We start from the raw sequence: 19,138 nt of genomic DNA on the forward strand, positions 1-19,138 counted from the left end.
AAAAATAAGTGAAATATTTGAACAGGCCTTTCAAGAACAAAGATGATGTGTGAATGCCTAATAAGCACTTAAAAAGATGCTGAAAATCATTAGTCATCAAAGAAATAAAAGTTAAAATCACACGGAGAGGGCACCTTGGGTGGCTCAAGTCAGTTAAGCATCTGACTTCAGCTCAGGTCACGATCTCATGCTTTGTAAGTTTGAGCTCCGTGTCTGGTGAGTTTGAGTGCCCCTTCAGTGAGAACGAGCCCCACTTCTGGCGAGCTTGAGCCCTGCTTCGGGTGAACCCCGATTCTCTCTTTTTCTCTCTCTGTCTATTGTGGGTTCTCTCTCTCTCTCTCTCTCTCTCTCTCTCTCTCTCTGCCCTCGCTCTCAAAAAAGAAAAAAAAAATCACACTGAGATACTGCTACATACCTTCTAGAATAGTTATTATCCAAAAGACTGACAACACCAGTGTTGCTGAGAATGTAGAGAAACTATAGCTTCATATATTGCTGGTGAGAATACAAAATGTACAGCCACTTTGGAAAACAGTTTGGCAGGTTCTTATAAAGGTAAACATACACTTACCATATAACTCAATAATCTTACTCCTAGATATTTATCCCAGAGAAATTAAAACACATGTCTACACAAAGACTTGAAAGCAAATGATCATACCAGCATTATTCATAATAACTCCAAATTAGAAATAATCCAATGTCCATCAACCAGCAAATGGATAAACAAAATAAATCTTACTTACACATGAAATACTATTTAAACTAGGAGAAAAAAATGTAAAGTATCCAACAAAGGACTTGTGTCTACAATACACAAAGAACTCTTACAAGTCAGTAACCCAGCTCATCTCTCTCTTTTCTGGTGCAACTTCCTTCAACACTCTGGCCCACTGTGATTGCTTCCATCTCTGAACTTACAATAACCTTCACAGGGTATTTTTCTTGTAAAATCTTTCAGATCAGCTCCTGGTTGGAGGTGAGGGGACGTAAGGGGCATCAGTGATGAAAATTAACACAAATGGGCTAGAATGGGATGGGGCATGAATTCCCAAAGATGAAGTGGCCTCTCAGATAAGAGGTGTCTCGTCATCAACCTGGTCTCTGCCACTGTAATGTCTGTGTGGCCACCTGACTTGAAAATTGAGGAGCTTGCCAGAATCCCATAGCATGGAATGCTTCTGGGAACAACTGATTTTGACCCACTTGGGTATTTTATTTTGCCTCCAGAATACCCAGGATCACTCCTACACCTATGTTTATACACCTCTGAATCTCCCATGGTGCCTATCACAGTGTTGAACAAGCACATCAAAAAGAATGAATGACATAATTGAATATTCCCAAACACAGGGCAGATGTGGTTCATGGTGCCCACCACTCTTGGGCTTAAGCTCTACACTGAGAAGAGATGGTGAAATACTGCAAATTAATAATATTGCTCTCAAGTTCAAGGTAGTTATTCTGATTCTGTTGGACTAAGCTCCCTTGGAAAAAGGATGGGAAGCAAACACCAGCAACCTGTCTCCTGGGAATAAGTTCCCAGACCAATCACCTTGAGATAATTACTAAAAGGGAAATAAGAGAAACACTGTCAAGTGAGGAAGTATATATTTGAAGAAAAATGTAGCTGACATTGTGCCTTCAGGGCAACTAGTTAATCTCCTACATGAGATATCAGGGTGATGACACACTTTTTTCTTCAGAGGATCACCGGTGCTAAATGGAAACTGTCAATATGATGGCTGCAGAATTGTAGTCAGTGAGATACATACAATTTATAAAAGAGAAAGGGAGTCCAATTCAAGCAAGGGCTTGAATCCCATTAGTATGCCCCAGGCTTTCATGCAAGAAGCCACACAAGAATTATACAAAAGTGAATAAAATCCCAGGGTTTGGTAAGTACCCACCCCCGCTAACTTGAGGCAGCTCATGAAACTTCTAAGACTAATTGGGGCCTCAGTGAAGAACACAGTTTAGCGAGCTTATGAACAGGTGAAAGGAACTGTGGGTTTAGTCTTCATAGGTACGACCAGACTCTATTCCTCTAAATGGCCTTGAAATTCTTCATTTTTTCTAAATAAACTCCTAGCCAACAGAGTAATATTCCCCCTCAGTTGTAGATTCTATTTACTATATATTGATTAAACTGTGTTCTAACACAGTCTCTCCATTGTAAATTGTGTTTATAAAGGTGCAGTAGTGTATTTTGTAAATACTGAACTGCTTTATGTGTTGTTTTTTGAAGATTTCTGAAGTAATTCGGAGAATGTGAACTACTAAACTAGTGCCTGATTTATACGTTATGGACAGTAGGGGCTTAGAAAAATTACAACATTTGTAAGAATAATATGTATTAAATATATATATATATAATTTAATAATATATATTAAATGTATCTACCATTACATTAAAGATGTCCAAGGAAATTTGGTTACTTAAATTTAAAATGGTTAGGATTTGATCTGTCAAATTTATGCATTATATAAATGATGATCAAGGAACTAATGAGTTTGCATTTATTTTTCATGCAAAAATTATTAAATTTATAAATAAAATAAACTTTGTCAACTGAATTTGAATTTAAACTTTAAATCGAATGTTGATTAAAATCAAAGTAATAACAGATATTCTTTTACGAGTATAAAAAGCTTCCCAAGGGAATACAGGTTAATGGGAATTGGTCAAAGCTTTCACCTCATGGACTCTCAGCTCCACAGTCAAGAAAGAGAACCATGGGTACCACTACTGAGCAGTTAAATACCACTTGGGCCATACCTGAAGAATCCTAGACCAACAAAAGTCCCCAGAGCTTTCTCTGGCAAATGTCCATTGACTCTAGGAAAACCGAGACTGGCAAGGGAAGTGGGAGGTTAGAGGCATCGATCTAGAGCAAACATAACCTAGATGGTATGGGACGGGGTGAAGTCTCCACCCGACTTGAAAATCTAGAGAACCTCAAAATCTAGGAGTCAATAAGAATTTGAAGATGCTTTCCAGGATCTCATAGCATATAATGTTTCTGGCAACAACTAAGAAGTTTATCAACACCCCTCAAATATTTTCTTTTGCCTCTGGAACATTCAGAGTCACCCCTACACCCACACTTGCCAAGTGGGGCCCTAGGGGATGCTGAACAGCAGCTTCCACGCCGTATCCATCAAAGGAGGCACAAGGTCTTCTACCACAGCTATACTAAGTCACGGAGAGCAGACTTCCAAAAAGGTGCCCCAAATCATGGAGGCAATAAGCCCTAAAAGGTAGGGGCTGACCCACATCCTGGACCTGTGTCACCACCTAGCTCGGAATGCTGGGATAGAGCTTTTCAAAGCTTTTTTGTGATTTGGCAAGTATCACATCTGTGAAATGAACATGAACTTACTTTGGAACAGGGTTTGTTATGAAAAGCCACTGAAATAACACTTTAAAACCCAGAAAAATACAAGCGTAAGTGTAGAGAATTAGGTCCTTTATTATAAAGTCTGAAGATGCTAGGACTGCTTTATATGCAACAGGTAGAAATGATAAACTGATTCAGTGAAGTATCATATGTACGGGTGTCCATTTAACTAACAAGTAGGACAGAATTCTGTTCCTCTAACATACTTTCTAGCCAAATTTCATCAAGACCAGAAAAGGGCAGCATAAATGAGATGGGGAGGAAAAAAGTTCCACAGACTGACATTAATATCATAAAATATTAGATTTTGTGCCAACTCTGTATCAGGCAATTAGCTCACTTAGTTCTTTCAGTAATCCTAGAAAAGTATAAATTATTATTCCCTTCTTAGTGGGGAAAAAACTGAGGTGTGAAAGTTGAAGCAATTTGCCTAGTCCTGAGAAAAAAATTAGCCCTAAGAACTTCAGTCTGCATGACACCTCCCAGAAACACTGAAGGCCATGACAATCCATCCTTAGAATCCATGATGATCCGTCCCTAGAATCCTGAAGACTATAGTTCCTGTGCTTCTTTCACATTTCAACAGAGGCTGAAAAATCTAGCAAGTCCTCATGGAAATTTCAGTGATGGACTCTTGCTGTCAAATTTCTAAATGGTCCTGTTTCTCTTCTCACACCCAGTGGTGAATGTTAAGTGCACGTCCTAGAGCCATCCAGGCCTCACTGCACTGTCCTCCTCCCTGGAAATGAGCTCTAAGTTCAGAGGAAAGGAAGCAGCCATCACTCTGGTGTCAACACGGACATTCGAGAAGAGCCCAGGTTTCAGCAGCGCTAAAAGGAGACCCTGGAATCACTGTGCTTGTTGCATTCTCTCAGGTGGGCAACTTTCACTCCCATCAAAATAGGAGGAGACAAAAAAATTCATCAGGAAGTGTGTTGCAATTTCACAGACTGACAGACGGAGGCATGTAGCAATACATCTTTTATTACTTTCCTTGACGGCTACAGATTGCATGCTGAGTTTAACTGGGCTGATACACACATTCTGCAGGTGTATTGTTGAGAGAAAAAATTTTGGACATTTTTCCAGCTATCATGGAAATAAAGTACCTAGGTATGGAAAGAAATTTCCTGGTAGTACAAAGAATATTTCTCCCTACTCCTCCAAATACCTTCTAGTTACATAATCCTAACATAGTCATTTTCATGCCTGGTAAGTTTATTTTTAAACATGGATAGACCAGACTGCATTAGAAGTTTCTCTTCTGTTGTGTTTATAAAATGATTCATAATCAATGATTCTACAACTAAGGAATGCAACTTTTGCTAAAGCCTTAGGCTGCAAAAGGGGTTGCATCTACTTTATACATAAATGAACAGCTTAGAATAATTAAATGTGATATTCTCAATGCTATTTTCACAGTTTAAAAATTGGAATTGCGCTGTGCCCATTCTAGGTAGCAAGCACCCACAGCTCAGAGAAGCTACTTCTTCACTAGCCAGTGACACTGATGTCATATTGCACTTGATGAAAAGAGCCTTCCCAGAGGCACTCACCCCTGTTAAGCACATTGTGTGGATTAGAGGTACAAAGAGAAGAAAAATCATTTTCCACCTCAGTGTCAGATGCCACAGGTGTATCAGCTAATGAAAACAAAATTTCTCTAATTTCCACCAAATAATAGTTCTACCACCATCTATAAGACACGGAGACAGAAACACAGCTGACTCTCTTCTTCTTATCTCCTGATGAGACTTCCCATTAGGGTGTCAGGCATCCTAGGACTATCCCAGAAGACACCTCTGGTGTAGGTGGAGATCATACGTGGTAGTGGGATAACTGCAGCTGCAGCAACTAATGGCCTAAAAAATGGTGATGTAAGCATATTTACACAGTATCACATACAGGAATAAATACAATTTATATGTGAATATATTTATAATATACTTAATTATGCACACACATTATGTCTTAAAACATAACATCAAGTTCCCCATCTCAAACTGGTCTAGTTGACATACTACAATACAAAGGCATTTAATCATGTAGCTTTCGTTAATTTTAGTGAGAAACTCAGACCCCAACCAATCCTTGATAATCCTTTAAATTTTAAAAATTTGCCTTACAAAATCCATGACTTGGCTTTTGGAAGCCTAGATGATGACCAGGACAAAGTATGTGGCTCCTGGAGTGGATCTATAGAGTGCTACAAACCACCCAAAACAATGTGGCTGCTTTATGGAAAAGAAAACTACACCTTGAGGTAGAATCAGAGCTTCTCATATGACAAGATGAAGAAAGAGTCTTCTGAAATGACACAGGACAATATAGGTTCTGGTTAATTTTATGTATCAACTTGACTGGGCCACCAGGTACCCGTGAGTTTGTGAAAGTGTTTTTGGATTGTTTTAATCTCTGAACTGATAGACTGAGTAAAGCAGACTACCCTCCCTAGTTCGGGTGGGCCTCATCCAATCAATTAAGGGCTGAACAGAAGAGGCTGACCCTCCCCCCAAATAAGGGGGAGTTCCTCTGCCTGAGTGGCTTGGAGCTGGAACTTGGCTTTTCCTGCCTTCACACTTGGAATGAAAATCAGCTCTTCTCAACCCTGCAAGTTTCCAAAGTAAAACTACACCGCTGTCTCTCCGGGTTCGTAGGCCTTTAGATTTGGACCTGGAATGAAACCATTGCCCCTCCTGGGTCTCCAGCATACCTACTGCAGATCTTGGCACCTCTCAGCCTCCATAATCATGGAAGCCCATTCTTTATAAAAATGTCACATAGGGGAACCTGGGTGGCTCAATTGGTTAAGCGTCCGACTTCAGCTCAGGTCATGATCTTACAATTCGTGGAATCAAGCCCTGCATAAGGCTCTCTACTGTCAGTGAGGGCCCTGCTTCGGATCCTTTGTCTCCCTCTCTCTCTGCCCCTCCCCCTTTCACACTCTTTCTCTTAAAATAAATAAATAAACATTAAAAAGTCATATATATATATATATATATATATATATATACACACATATATACACACACATACACAATTTTAATATATATGCACTTCTAATATATATACACTTGTAAGATATATATATATATATACATGTATACACTTTTAATATGTATATTACACACTTTTAATATATTTATTATATTAAATACAAACACAAAAACCCTACTGGTGCTGTTTCTCTGACGAACCCTGACTAACACAGCATTACAATAGAAAAAAATTCTTCCGTACAGAGCCACCAAAAAAGTCAAGCTAGAATGTCTCTTCCTCACCAAGATAAATAGGTTGCAGCAGCCAACAAATGGTGATACTATTAGAAAGTATGTGATATTTGAAAATAAAACATGACTGAAGTATTCCTACTTATATAAGAAGTTTGGAACAAGTAATCAAAAATGTAAGAGATGGGATGGGGCGGGGTAGAGTATTGAGGGTGAAGGAGAGAAGACCAAGGTGGTCTTGAACAATCCTATGAATTTTTTTTACAAGGGCAATATACATTTTTTAAGTTTATTTTTGAGAGAGAGAGAGAGAGAGAGAGAGCACAGGAGGAGTAGAGAGAGAGAATTCCAAGTGGGCTCAGCACTGTCAACACAGAGCCTGATGCGGGACTTGAACCCAAAAACCATGAGATCATGACCTGAGCCAAAATCAGGAGTCAGGCGTTCAACCCACTGGGCCACCCAGGTGCCCCTATACTTTTTCACATCTTGTAAAAACTCAAAAGATTATATAATAGCAGACGATTATAACTGATTTCTTCCTGCAGAAAGTATCTTTTCACACCAAATGAGGCAGAGGCAGATGCTAGCCCCTCCCTCCAAGGCTATAGTTGTGATCACACACACACACACACACACACACACACACACACACACTGCTGCTCAACCTCAATCCTTATCAAATATGCTAAGTGACAGTTAATCAAGCTGTAAAGAATGTTGTTTCTTCATTCTCATTGACTTAAATGCCAAGGTGGTCCTGAACAATTCTGTTCTTCTCACGGCACCCACATATACTTAAGATCATCTTTGTACGAGATTCACAGACAGAGGAAAAAGAAGGTGTAAAAGGAGAGACTTTTAGAATTTCAAAAAACTTCCAGGATCACAGACATTTTACAAGCTAAAGACATTTTAGGAAAGCTTAGAACATGTTGGGTATATGGAGACTTTGGAAGTGAAAGGGAATTTAGAATTCATTAAACACTATCATGGATAAAGACCTAACTACTTGCTCAGGCTGGGGATTGGTACTCAGAAATCTTCCATCCCACCCTGCAAAGTCTCCTGGACTCTACCAGCTCAATGGTCACAGTCTGCACAAAAGAAAGCTAATTCTGAAGTGAGAATGTAACCTGGACAGGCCAAGGCCTCCGTCTCCTGCATCTTCTGTGCCTTGCCCTTGCACATCCCTTCCTCTCCTTTCTTCTCAGGGGTTAGGAACAGAGGCTCTGGAGCCAGACTCTGGGATTGAATACCTTTTCTGGTATTATTAGCTATGTGTGACCTTATTATTAGCTATGTGTGACCATGGGGAAGTTATTTACCTCTTTGTGTCTCAGTTTCCTCAGCAGAAAAATGTAAACAATAGTACTGCCCAGTATGTAGAGTTGTGAGGATGAAATCAGTTCAAGCACAACACATTCTTAAAGTGGTCCTGGCCTGTGGTACATGTTGGTGTCAGCTCCTTACTAACCCTGTCAAGTCTCTTACTCATTCTTCCAGACTCAACAGGTAGTAATTTGCTTTTGGTTCATTTATTCCATTTCTCACATGGTATAGAAAGCACCCATTTACCAGCCTGCCTTCCTCTAGACTGAGCAGGAATCACACATTCTCATTATCTTTCCCAGCACCCAGTGTTGGCACACAGCAGGGACTCAGTAACTGTGGATTGAGTGCTTCAAGACATAACTAATTCTAACAAGGAGAATGTGTTACCTAAGGGCTACTGGTTATGAATGGCAACAGCAATGCAGTAAAGTGAAGCTCTAGGTAGAATTCTGCAAAGAAACACAATTCACCCTTTTGGTGTATAATCAAGTCCTGGGATTTTTTTTTGTCTAAATTCATTTGCTTTAAAATCTTTCAAGTAAGGTCACTTTGTTTACATATTTTCCCCTCTTAATGGTACAGAGAAGTAAACACAACAAAGCTAATTGAATCAATGTTACTTTTGCCCCAGGAGACCAAGATTCTGAAAATATTAATGAGCAATCTCCTATGGTTACGTTGAATTATCAATTGCACATATAATGCATAATTATTAAAGAATCATTAAAAAAATGCCCTTCCAAGTACAAACAAGAGCAAAGCATCAAGCAGAAGTTATAACTACATTATTGAGGCCTGGCTCCCCCAAAATAACATTTCTCTTAAATATAGAAAGGATAACAAGATGACCACTGAACTAACCCTGGTCTCAAGTATGTGATTTTAGCTCAGTTTCAAAAAACCTTTTGTGGAAAGTATTCTTCTCACGAAACATGCTATTAAAAAGAAAGCCCATGAGACACATTCACGAGTTCCTCTAAATCCCGAGGTGTTTACTGAGGAGACAGAGAAGGAGAAGACAGACAGACACGCATATGCACACACCTACTCATCCTGTAACAGACCAGTTAAGAAGCTCAGTAAAATTCAGTCTTTTTCCTAAGTGACTTTTGTTATTCCAATATGAAACATCCACAGATGTTTCTGTTGGATCACAGATGTCACTGTCAGGTCAGATTAATAAAAGCCATATTTCCAGTTAAGCATAAAGAAAAAGAGGTAGTAAAGGAATTCAAATATGCTAATGCTCTGTAACAGAAAAGAATAGGTGAATTTGCATTTGATGTTTCCTAGCCACATACACTTCTCACTTACTTAAAGGAATTTGGGAAGATGAGTCAAAGTACACATGGCTACTATTTAGAATGAAAAACACTAGGAACCTCCTGGAAAACAGTTCTTGTCAGTGCCAAAAAGCACACCTGAGTTGAATATTAAGTGAAATGAGTTACTCCAAAAGCCGAAAGAAAGATTGCTAAAAGGTTCAGCTAGTTTAGTTATACAAAAAGTAAACTGGGGAGCAGATCCCCCAGGAATTTACTCACCACTATATCCTCAGGGAATGTGTCTCTGCTGAAGGAGCCATCATCAAACACAACCTCATAGAAGGTCTGCGATGTCACAGCGATCACTCTGCAGCTGTAATACCGGGTGTTCCGATGCTTCGTGATGACCGTCTGCCCCACAGAGATGCCCTTCTCGCCAGCCTTGGACTTCTAACAGAAGAGGTACACAAAGATGAGAGAAAAGAAACAGGAGAAAGGGAAAAGGTAGGAACAGAAAAGAAAAGATATTTATTTAGAAAAAAATAATTCACATGGTTATGATACATATTTTTAATTTTTAAACTTTTTATTGGGGAATAATTTCAAACTTAAAAGTTACAAGCATATTAGTACAAAAACACCCATATACTCTTGACCCTTTTACCCAGATTCACCTATTGTTACCAATTGATATTTTTAACATTTTACCATTTCTGTTTTTTGCATATTCTGACTCTATTTTATATATGTGTGTATTTACACACACAATGTTTACATATGTAATTCCTATGTTTAGAAAATACACAACTGACACACATATATATCTATACACACACATGCACACACACACACACACACACCATCACAGGCCTTTTACTCCTAAATATGTCAGTTGTGTATTTTTTAAGCATAGCGATTTGCCTTCACATAACCACAACAGAGTTAGTAACTTTAGTAAATGTAACATGGATGCAACTTATGTTCTAATTTTGTCAACTGAGCCAATAATGATCTTCAATCCCACCCCTACCCCCACCCTGCCCCTGCTCTCCAGCACAGGGTCCTGGGGAGTCAGGTACTGCTGCTTCTCTTTAGCCTCTGTTAATCTGGAACATTTGACTGCTATGTTCTGCTATGTTAATCTGGAACATTTCTGCCTCTGTTAATCTGGAACATTTTCACAGCCCTTCTTGGTCTTTTATGATCGTGAGTGATACTTCTGAAGGACACAGTTCCCCTTCTCCCTTTTTTAATAGAGCATTTACCTGATGTTTCCTCATGATTGGATTCAAGTTATACATTCCTGGCCAGAACACCACACAGATAATGTTGTATTCTTCTCAAGATATCACATCTGGCAGAACATGATGCCTGTCTGACTCTCAATGGTGATGTTAATTTTGATCCTAAACAAACTGTAGTCCAATTCCTCCATGTTACAATCACTATTTTTCCCTTGCAACTAATCAGCAATCTGTGGGAGAAACTTGAATGCCATACAAACATCCTGTTCCTGTACACATCCGCTCAGGTTTAGCACCACTGACGAGTTGTTCCTGATCAGATCTTTACTATGATGGTAGTGATATGCCGATTACCACTGCTCTCACACTCCCTCCACACTTAATTGCTGGCACTTGGCACCTGTTAAGTAAGAGGCTCTCACTCTCCCCACATTCTGCTCTTGTGTGGCAGGGGAGGAGGGAAGGCAGAAGACTGCAGAAATGGCCAAGGGCATAGGTCAGGGGCTATGAGGGGAAGAAGGAAGGAGGGAAGTTCCTTTGCCATCGTAAGGAGTCAGGACATTATCCTGTGGGCCTAAGGAAGCTACTGAGAGGTGGAATGAATAGAAGAGAAATGATCTAGGTGTGTATGGCTATAGGTGGAGAAGGTGAGTGGGGAGCTTATCACAATGGGCCAGGTGGAAGATAAGCGCCTGGAGTAAGGCACTGAGGACAAAGGTGCTCATGAGTTGGATGGAGGGGTGACTCCCTCCCAACAAGTGTGTCCCTACAGCCTCCTACTTGTAGAGTGAGCTCTGCCATCTAGTTTCTCACATGCCTAACAAAATAAAAGGGTATTTTTCTCCTTGATACCATTCCCCAGTGACTGTTGGGTTGGTTGGGGAAATTTTCTTTGCCTTTTGATGTAGTTAGGTAGATGTGTAAACATCTTGACAAAGGACAACAGTAAGAAGGCTATAGTGATTTAAGTGCACTACGCTTGAAGCAGACATCATTAATAGCTAGGCTAAAGTATGTGACATACACCAAAATAATTACCTAGTTTCCTGTTTCATTCTCCACCCAACCCCTTTAAATATATCTAACTTCTCAAAGTAAGAAGAACGACTTAGATGTAGTTAGTAACAAACACGAGTGAAAGCAGTTTGCAGTTACATAACTCCAAAACTGGGCCCACAAATGCTCCTAAGGACTATATAGGCTTCAGCTAAATGTAGGGGGCGACATGACAGCCTGTGTGGCCATCCACAGTGGCCCTTAGTGACTTCATGCTGGCAACAATTTTTGTAGATGTTGTGATCTCTCTGTCAAACTGACTTAAAAACACTCATGGTCAGGATTGCAAGTACTATATTTTACTATGATATTACTTCCTGTGTGCATATCTTATTAAAATTGGAATTAACCCTCTAAGGAAACAATGATTTGGATTTGAATTCTAAGCTCTGCTACTTACTAGCTGTGTGATCTTGGGATCTTGAACCTTTATCAGCCTCAGTTTGTTCATCTGTAGGAGGGATAATATTTACATTAAAGGTTTGCTACAAAAACAGCATAAAGTACATAAACTACCTAGATTCACAGGCAATTGGTTCTTAGCTACTGTTAACTGGTTTTATTTTTGTTAAGTGGAGAACATACATAAGACCCTAGCCCAGGTTAATAAGCCACTCTTCTCTGCTGTCCCTCAGTACTTGGCATGTATGACTGTGCAGCACCCTTATTTCACACGAGTGGCTGAATCCAGTCCCATCACTGTTCTGCTCTTTACCTCATCCACTTCTGATTCTAACTCTTGTCAAACATGGGCACAAAGCTATGGTCCTTAGCAGGGAAGGCGTGTAAGGTGGCCTCCACCCCCCACTCCCAACTGTCTTCAAGTCCTGCCCAAATGACACCTTCTTGGACTGTTCCTCCTACAGCAGGGCAAAATCCATGCATCAGCGCCAGGCCTATATGTCTTTTGTTCCACAGCACCCACCACAGTATGTACAACACTGTTACTGCTGGATGAATGATGAATGAATGAACAAGTGAATGAATGAGTTTTTAAAGACGAATGAACGAACTGTAAGGATGGTTACAGACACATTTTCATAATAGGAGTGGACTAATTCTAATCATTCATGGTCCAGAAAAGGGAAAAGAGAAACAAAGGGGAGTTTCAGGAAGATGTTCCTCTTTCTTGGAGTGCATAGGCATGTATATGAGTAGGGGGAGGGAATAAAGAAAGTTTATGGTGAAATTCACAGGGTCTGGAAAGTGGAAGTGGCCAGTCATGGGAAAATAAAAGTGATACAGACTTGATAGAGAAAAGGTTGACTCTACACGCAACCACCTTCTTCCTACTTAGGACCTGAAATTTATGCAAACTGGCTGGTTGGAAAGATGGCCAGCACACAAATTAAATATATAGCCTTCACCCAAGTAAAAATTTCCATGAGCTTCAAGCATGACCATTTTGTAGGGAGTAGTAAGGAAAACAGATTTTTTCCATAATGCTATTGTGATAGGATTTCTGATTTATTTTTGTAGAGAAAATTTATTGACAAGAATTCCCCATAACTGATTATACATTCTCAAAAATATTCCCTGTCAGAAAAGCCTAAGGATCTATTGATGTTAACAGGGAGGCTCTATCAAATTATAGAAATGGCTATCGTATTTTGAAGATTAGTACACAGGCTAAGGCTGAGAAAGTTAAATTTCCTTCAAAATGCACTAAGCAGAAATGAACAAACAGTTGTTTAAGGAAAAAAAAGCACAGTTTATTTTAAAGAAAGCTAGAGCCAGTTTGAAATGCTGGGAATGTGAAAAAAATGTTAAGTAAGAAATGTTATAGACATTCCATGAAAGCATCAGAGAGTTCCTGGGACACAATTATATAGGTAGAGTTACCAATACATGTCCATATACCTTAGTTAATTAAATTCTCCCAACAACTCTGTGAGGTAGTTGTTATTTTCATTAAATAGATGAAGTAACTGAGGTACACAGTCAAGGGACTCTTCCAAGATCTCAGAGATGGTGAGAGGCTACAGTAGGGCTCAGAGGCAGGCGCTCTCCTATAACGAGTGCCTTGGTATCATCAACCAGGAGAAGATACATAGACAGAAATCAGAGTATAAATAAAACCTACCATGGGTGGACCCAATGGAATTCAAACAGTTGCCTAAAGAAGTTACATTTTCTTTTGCTTTCTTTTCTGATTTATCGAGCACCTCCTCTATTCTACACACCCATTGAGATACTTCTCAGCTAAGAAACCATTTAACCACCCCAGTATATTCAGTATACTCCCCAGTATACACAGAGTTGAATCTGTAACTTGGATTTGAAGCCTATATGGAGATGAAAAATGTATAATGTATAATGACATGCTGTCCATTTTTCTCCACGTACACATGACACAGACACACTGTGGTAAGATGAAAAAATGTCCATACATCTTCATTCCTTCCTGTTTTCACATCCTTTGCAATGTGACCTTGCAGCTCTTCCTTTCAAGGACTGGACGTTATTTCCCCACCCTTCAAATCTGGGCTCACCTTGTGGCTTAGCCTGCCTCAGCCAAAAGAATACAGCTGAAGTAATGGAATGCCAATTTAAAGCCTTTGCTCAAAAAGCCTTGCACACTTCTGAGGTTTCTTTCTAGGGGCTCTAGACTGTCATGTGAACAAACTCAAGTTATCCTACTGGAAGATGAGAGATCACATGGACCAGAGCTCAGGTGCTAGACATGAACCCAGCTAGGAAAAGGCAAGCTGTTCTGTAGCTGACCACAGATGAATGAGGCAATCAGCCTGGAACAGAAGAACCACCCCCCTGAGCTCAGCCAAAATTTGTGACCTACAGAATTTCCAGCTGAAGAACTATCATTGTTTTAAGTCACTACATTTTGTGCTGGTTTGTCACACACACACAACTAAGAAAAAAGAACAGTAAGAAAAAATATACTAAACTGCTAGCAGATATAACTCTAGGTAGTGGGATTTTGTTTATTTGCCTCTTCATGTACTTCCCTGTACTTTCCATTACATATTTCTTTAATTATTGAAAACACTAAATGTAATAAAATATAAGAGTTTTTGTAAGTTTCTAAGTTCTTTAAATGACAGCCAATCCATAGTCAGGTCTACTTAACTGAGATGCTCAAAAAAAGCTGAAGCCAAATTATTTAGTAAGAAAAGATTACCCTCATCATTTATCTTTCAGTTAAATAAGATGAAAGAAGGGCCTCAGGAAATGATTTGTAAAGTAGAATGATACACAAATTTAGTTATAAAATTTCATCTGACTTTTTTATATCTCCCTATATTTATGCCAAATGTGATATAACAAAAAAGGCACCTTTATTTTGTTCTTATTAACCACTACTGATTCCTAAGACATGCTTACATGCTTCAGTAAAATGAATAGATTTTGTTCTCAGGTTTGGGGTTCTATTTAAAAAACAACAACAATAACAACAACAACAACAACAACAACAAAACAAAAACAAAACCCCTCAACAAATCTTTTTCTGCTTATTGCTATACCTGTCCTCTCCATCATACTAAGCCACCTCTAAGGGGCAGCACAAATAATAGGATGTTGAAGTGTTTTCTCCCCCTGATACTGTGTTGCCCTTAGGAGTAGGCTCAGAAAAGAAACAGGCCCTTATCACATAGCTCTCTAACTTTTCTGTGACTCTGCTGATGTTTAAATAAATGGCCACACTTGAAAGAAAAGACGGCTAACTATCAATGACCACAACCCAAATAAGGAGAAAAAGGTGTTTCTAATGCCTGGCCTGGTTCATCAAAGGCATTCCAACATCGAATAGGCTAACTCAAAAAATTTAACGCTAGTGTTGATAAAACAGGATGAAAGAAATCATCACTGCCTACCTGATGAGTACACTATAGTAGTAAATCCTGAGCCAAAGAGTCAAGAACCAGCTGGCAAGCAATGCAAAGAGGAAAAGCAATGCAAGGATGGACATGGAGTAGAAAAAAAAAAAGAAAGTGGCATTTAAATAAGCAGTTACTGAGTGCTTGTTATAAGTAAGGCACCTTGCTAGGTGCTAAAGATTAAAATACAAGAAAGAGAGAGTCCCTTCTCTCAAATAGCTCACAGGCTAGTAGGGAAGACAGACATAGCTCACCAAAATGCAAAGTATTGAGAATGCTCAGATGAGGGCAGGAAGGGACCTTCACAGGTTTCACTACAGGGAACATCTGAACCAAGTCCGAAGGAGCCAGGAGGCACTCTTGCACACATGCCAGGAAGGCTATTTGAGAATGGAGTGTTTGGTGTCACAAACCTCTGGCCTTTACCACCTTGTCAGCCTGTGGGCACCTACTCAGAATAATGTTTTTAAATGTATAAAATAAAACAAGAAAAGATTACAAAAGAAACAAATTATACTGAAATAATATTGAGAAGTAAATTTGTGGTATAATATCTTTGCTTCTTTAATAATGTATTAAATACTATTATCTAGTGGCAGACCTAATAACTTGATATTCTAATTTCAAAGTTGTGATGAACATAAGCAATATTTTAAATCTCTGTTACAATGGTAATATGGTTTCTATTGTGGACAGAGTCACAGAAACTGTTAATGCCACCGTGGCCTCAGAACTGACGGGAATTGTTAAATTCTCACTAGAGTTAGTGGAAAACAGTGGTAAATCTTTCCTCATCCTTTAATAGACAAATTTTCCTTGATACTAAAGTATAAAAAAAGAGTTTATCACCTGGAATATTTAAAGGCACAGCAGCTAACCTTCTAACAGCCTTATAAAAAAATCACAACAATATTACTTACATAATATTGTGCTTGTATATAGTGAGATAAAAGAACACAATAGCGAAATGAAAATCAATGACGGCATTTCTGTGAAGGGTAAAGTTATGGAGACTAAAACGGGTGTGACCTAAACTGACACAGGAATCTAACTTAAGTACTGAGGCTGGAATGTACACTGCATTCTCAAATATATTTCTCCCCATTGGGTTTTTGAGAGCAGAGAGCAGTTAGTTCACATAAGACCCCTAAAACAAGGACTCAGGGGGAAGGAGTCCTGTGTGGCAGAAGGAAGGAAGATTCCTATATTTTGGCAATACCTTCTCTGATCAGACCTGGCAAAGGCTTAGTTGTGTTTATGCCTTGAAGAAGGGTCACTCACCGTCTGACAAGGTGAGTCATGGGCAGAGATGTCATCTTGGGAAAATCCCTGACTGGGTTCTCCATCTATATAATGATGTTAATAAAGGGTGTAAATCCAAATACAATAGTGTATATAGAGCCAGCAACACTGGAGAGTTGAAGAAATGAAGTAACTTATCCAGCAAACCGGCCAAAAAGCACATTTCATTTATCTCCAGTAACCTTCTCAACTTTATTATTTCTCCCTAATTTCTATGATTTAATAACCCATGAGATATTGTTATTGTATTTTTTCAAGGTACCATTTTATAAAAATTCCTAGAGGGATCTGAGTAAATTAATACCCACTATTCTTCTTTTACCAAATTTCTGTAGTAGAAGTCACTCACATAAATTTGCCTTGTAATAATGAAAGCTTTCTTTGTAAAATTACAAGAGCTAGGTAAAAATCTTCTATCTGGAAAAACCCAAATCCCTGGGGCTTCATGAAGAAATAATTGCTCCAACAGGAGAAATGCACATGCGGACCCATAAAAATGTCACAAGTATTTAATTTTCTACACGTCTGTTTGTTCATGTGTACTTTCACTTCTTGTGCATTTTTAAGTACCAACATAATACAGTGGGAAATGGTGGTAAGCAGTTTCCCAGCAGATTTAAGGTCTTATTCATTTAAAATGCCTGTAGAAGTATAACTAACAGGCTGCAGAAGATACTGAGGAAAAACTAATTCTTTTCCATCTGAGTCATTAGCTCACCTCAGAGATCTTGTTTGGTAGGGAAGTGAAGAGGACTGAGACAGGAGAACCATCTTTAGATGCTCACTCTGTCCATGTAGGGAATTCTCAACAGGTAGGCACCACCTGCTTTCTATTCTGAATAATAAACAACTTACTTCAAAAACAGCAGAGAGCAAAGTTCACATCCATTAGACTGGTGGAGCTGGAGGGGTGTGGAAGGCTCCCACTGCTAAGATGGAACTTGACATGCACTCCTAAGTCACATCCAAACTCATTAGTTGCTAGTGAACATGCAAGTCCCTGGATGCCTGCCCCCAGAAGCTCTGCCTTGGGCTTTTACATTTCAGGAGCTCTTCAGGCTTCAGGGTAGCAACAGTAAAATCTGGAGAGAACTACAGGTTCAACAAAATCTCAATCATTCACAGCAGGCTGTGTGTGTGTGTGTGTGTGTGTGTGTGTAGAAATTAACAAGTTGATTCTAAAACTTATATGAAAATGCAAAGAAACTAAAATACTCAAAGTAATCTTGAAAGAAAAAACAATTTAAGAGGAACTATAACAGGGGAAAGGAGCAGGAAAATCACTGGCTCAATTATAAGGTAATAACAACTTTAAAAAATTACCTCAGATGGGATATTTTCAACAGAGAGAAGCAAGTATCACTATATGGCATTCTTGCCAATAAGGATTTTTGAATCTCAATTACAGCTGGTGTATGGGTTCAAAACAGCTAAAATAGATGCAAAAATAAATGTTACCAGAAAATTCAAAGTAATAAATTAGACTAATTAAATGGTTATACAGTTTTTCCATGCCACTAAGAAGGAAATCCAGGTAAATAATGACACTATGTAAGCTAACCTAAGCTATAGTCTCAAGTTAGAAAAGTGACTACCAAAACCACACACTCTAAATAAAATGTCACACATGCTGTGACTCTGATGACTTGAAAGCTCTATATCTTTTAATGATTTGTGAACTTCTCTGAAGTGCCACTTCATCATCTGTAAAATGTATACAATCATAATACCAGGGAAGTGGTGACTATAAGGACCAAATGAGATAAATAGTTATATATAAAAGTACACGGTAAACTATAAAAGTCACTATACAAATATTAGCTATTATTATATTACTTTTATTCACCTTAGTCTGCATTGACACACTGCTCCCAACAAAGGAAGGTAGTCCCCTTGAACAGAAGATAAAATTAGGGTGGCATAAGCAATTGTGGTTCTATAAAAACACAGTAGTTATATGAGCATGAGTGAGAGACGGGGAGAGAAAGGAGGAGAGAGAAGAGAGAGAAGGAAGAGAGAGGGAGGGGAAGGAGGGAAAGGAAGAGAGAGACACACAGTGAGAGGATGCACTAGATCTCAAAAATGCAAGCTTCTTAGGTTTCCTTTGAAATTTCAGGAGAAATAGCCATAGGAACAATGAAAGAAGAACCAGCCAACAGCTTTCTACCACCCCTCATGACAGCAGAAGCACAGAATTTGCCTGGCCATCGCACCAGTGTTAAAATCTTCCCATTGTTAATCAAGAAAATGAACATCCATCTATCAACCTATCTAGTTTTACTTAAGTGCATCTCTGTGCCAAGCACTGTGCTTAAAAAAGATATGTGGGGTTCCTGTGGAGGCGGAAGGGATGGGAAAAAACTGAGAGGTTCTGTAGCAGGAACCCTTTCTTTTCCCCCCATGTTCTCTCAAATATCACCTGAAGGTCATCTCTGTGGTCCCTATAGCCTTGGCAAAAATTACTTCTCA

At 39.1% G+C, this 19,138-nt stretch overlaps 1 protein-coding gene across 14 annotated transcripts in view; it reads right to left on the bottom strand.

Moving 5' to 3' along the window:
- KDM4C (lysine demethylase 4C) overlaps positions 1 to 19,138 on the bottom strand; it is a 444,753-nt gene that overhangs the window by 32,073 nt on the left and 393,542 nt on the right. For 12 of the 14 annotated variants that reach the window (XM_047829319.1, XM_047829309.1, XM_047829315.1 and 9 more), the window contains 2 exons: positions 11,932 to 11,982; positions 9,511 to 9,681 (listed from right to left, as the gene is read on the bottom strand). In XM_047829319.1, the coding sequence (XP_047685275.1) occupies positions 9,511 to 9,681; positions 11,932 to 11,982 (222 nt within the window). The remainder of the gene's footprint in view (positions 1 to 9,510; positions 9,682 to 11,931; positions 11,983 to 19,138) is intronic. The other 2 variants (XM_047829318.1, XM_047829324.1) reach the window with 1 other exon arrangement.

This window comes from Prionailurus viverrinus, chromosome D4, assembly GCF_022837055.1.
Source record: "Prionailurus viverrinus isolate Anna chromosome D4, UM_Priviv_1.0, whole genome shotgun sequence".
Lineage (NCBI taxonomy): Eukaryota > Metazoa > Chordata > Mammalia > Carnivora > Felidae > Prionailurus > Prionailurus viverrinus.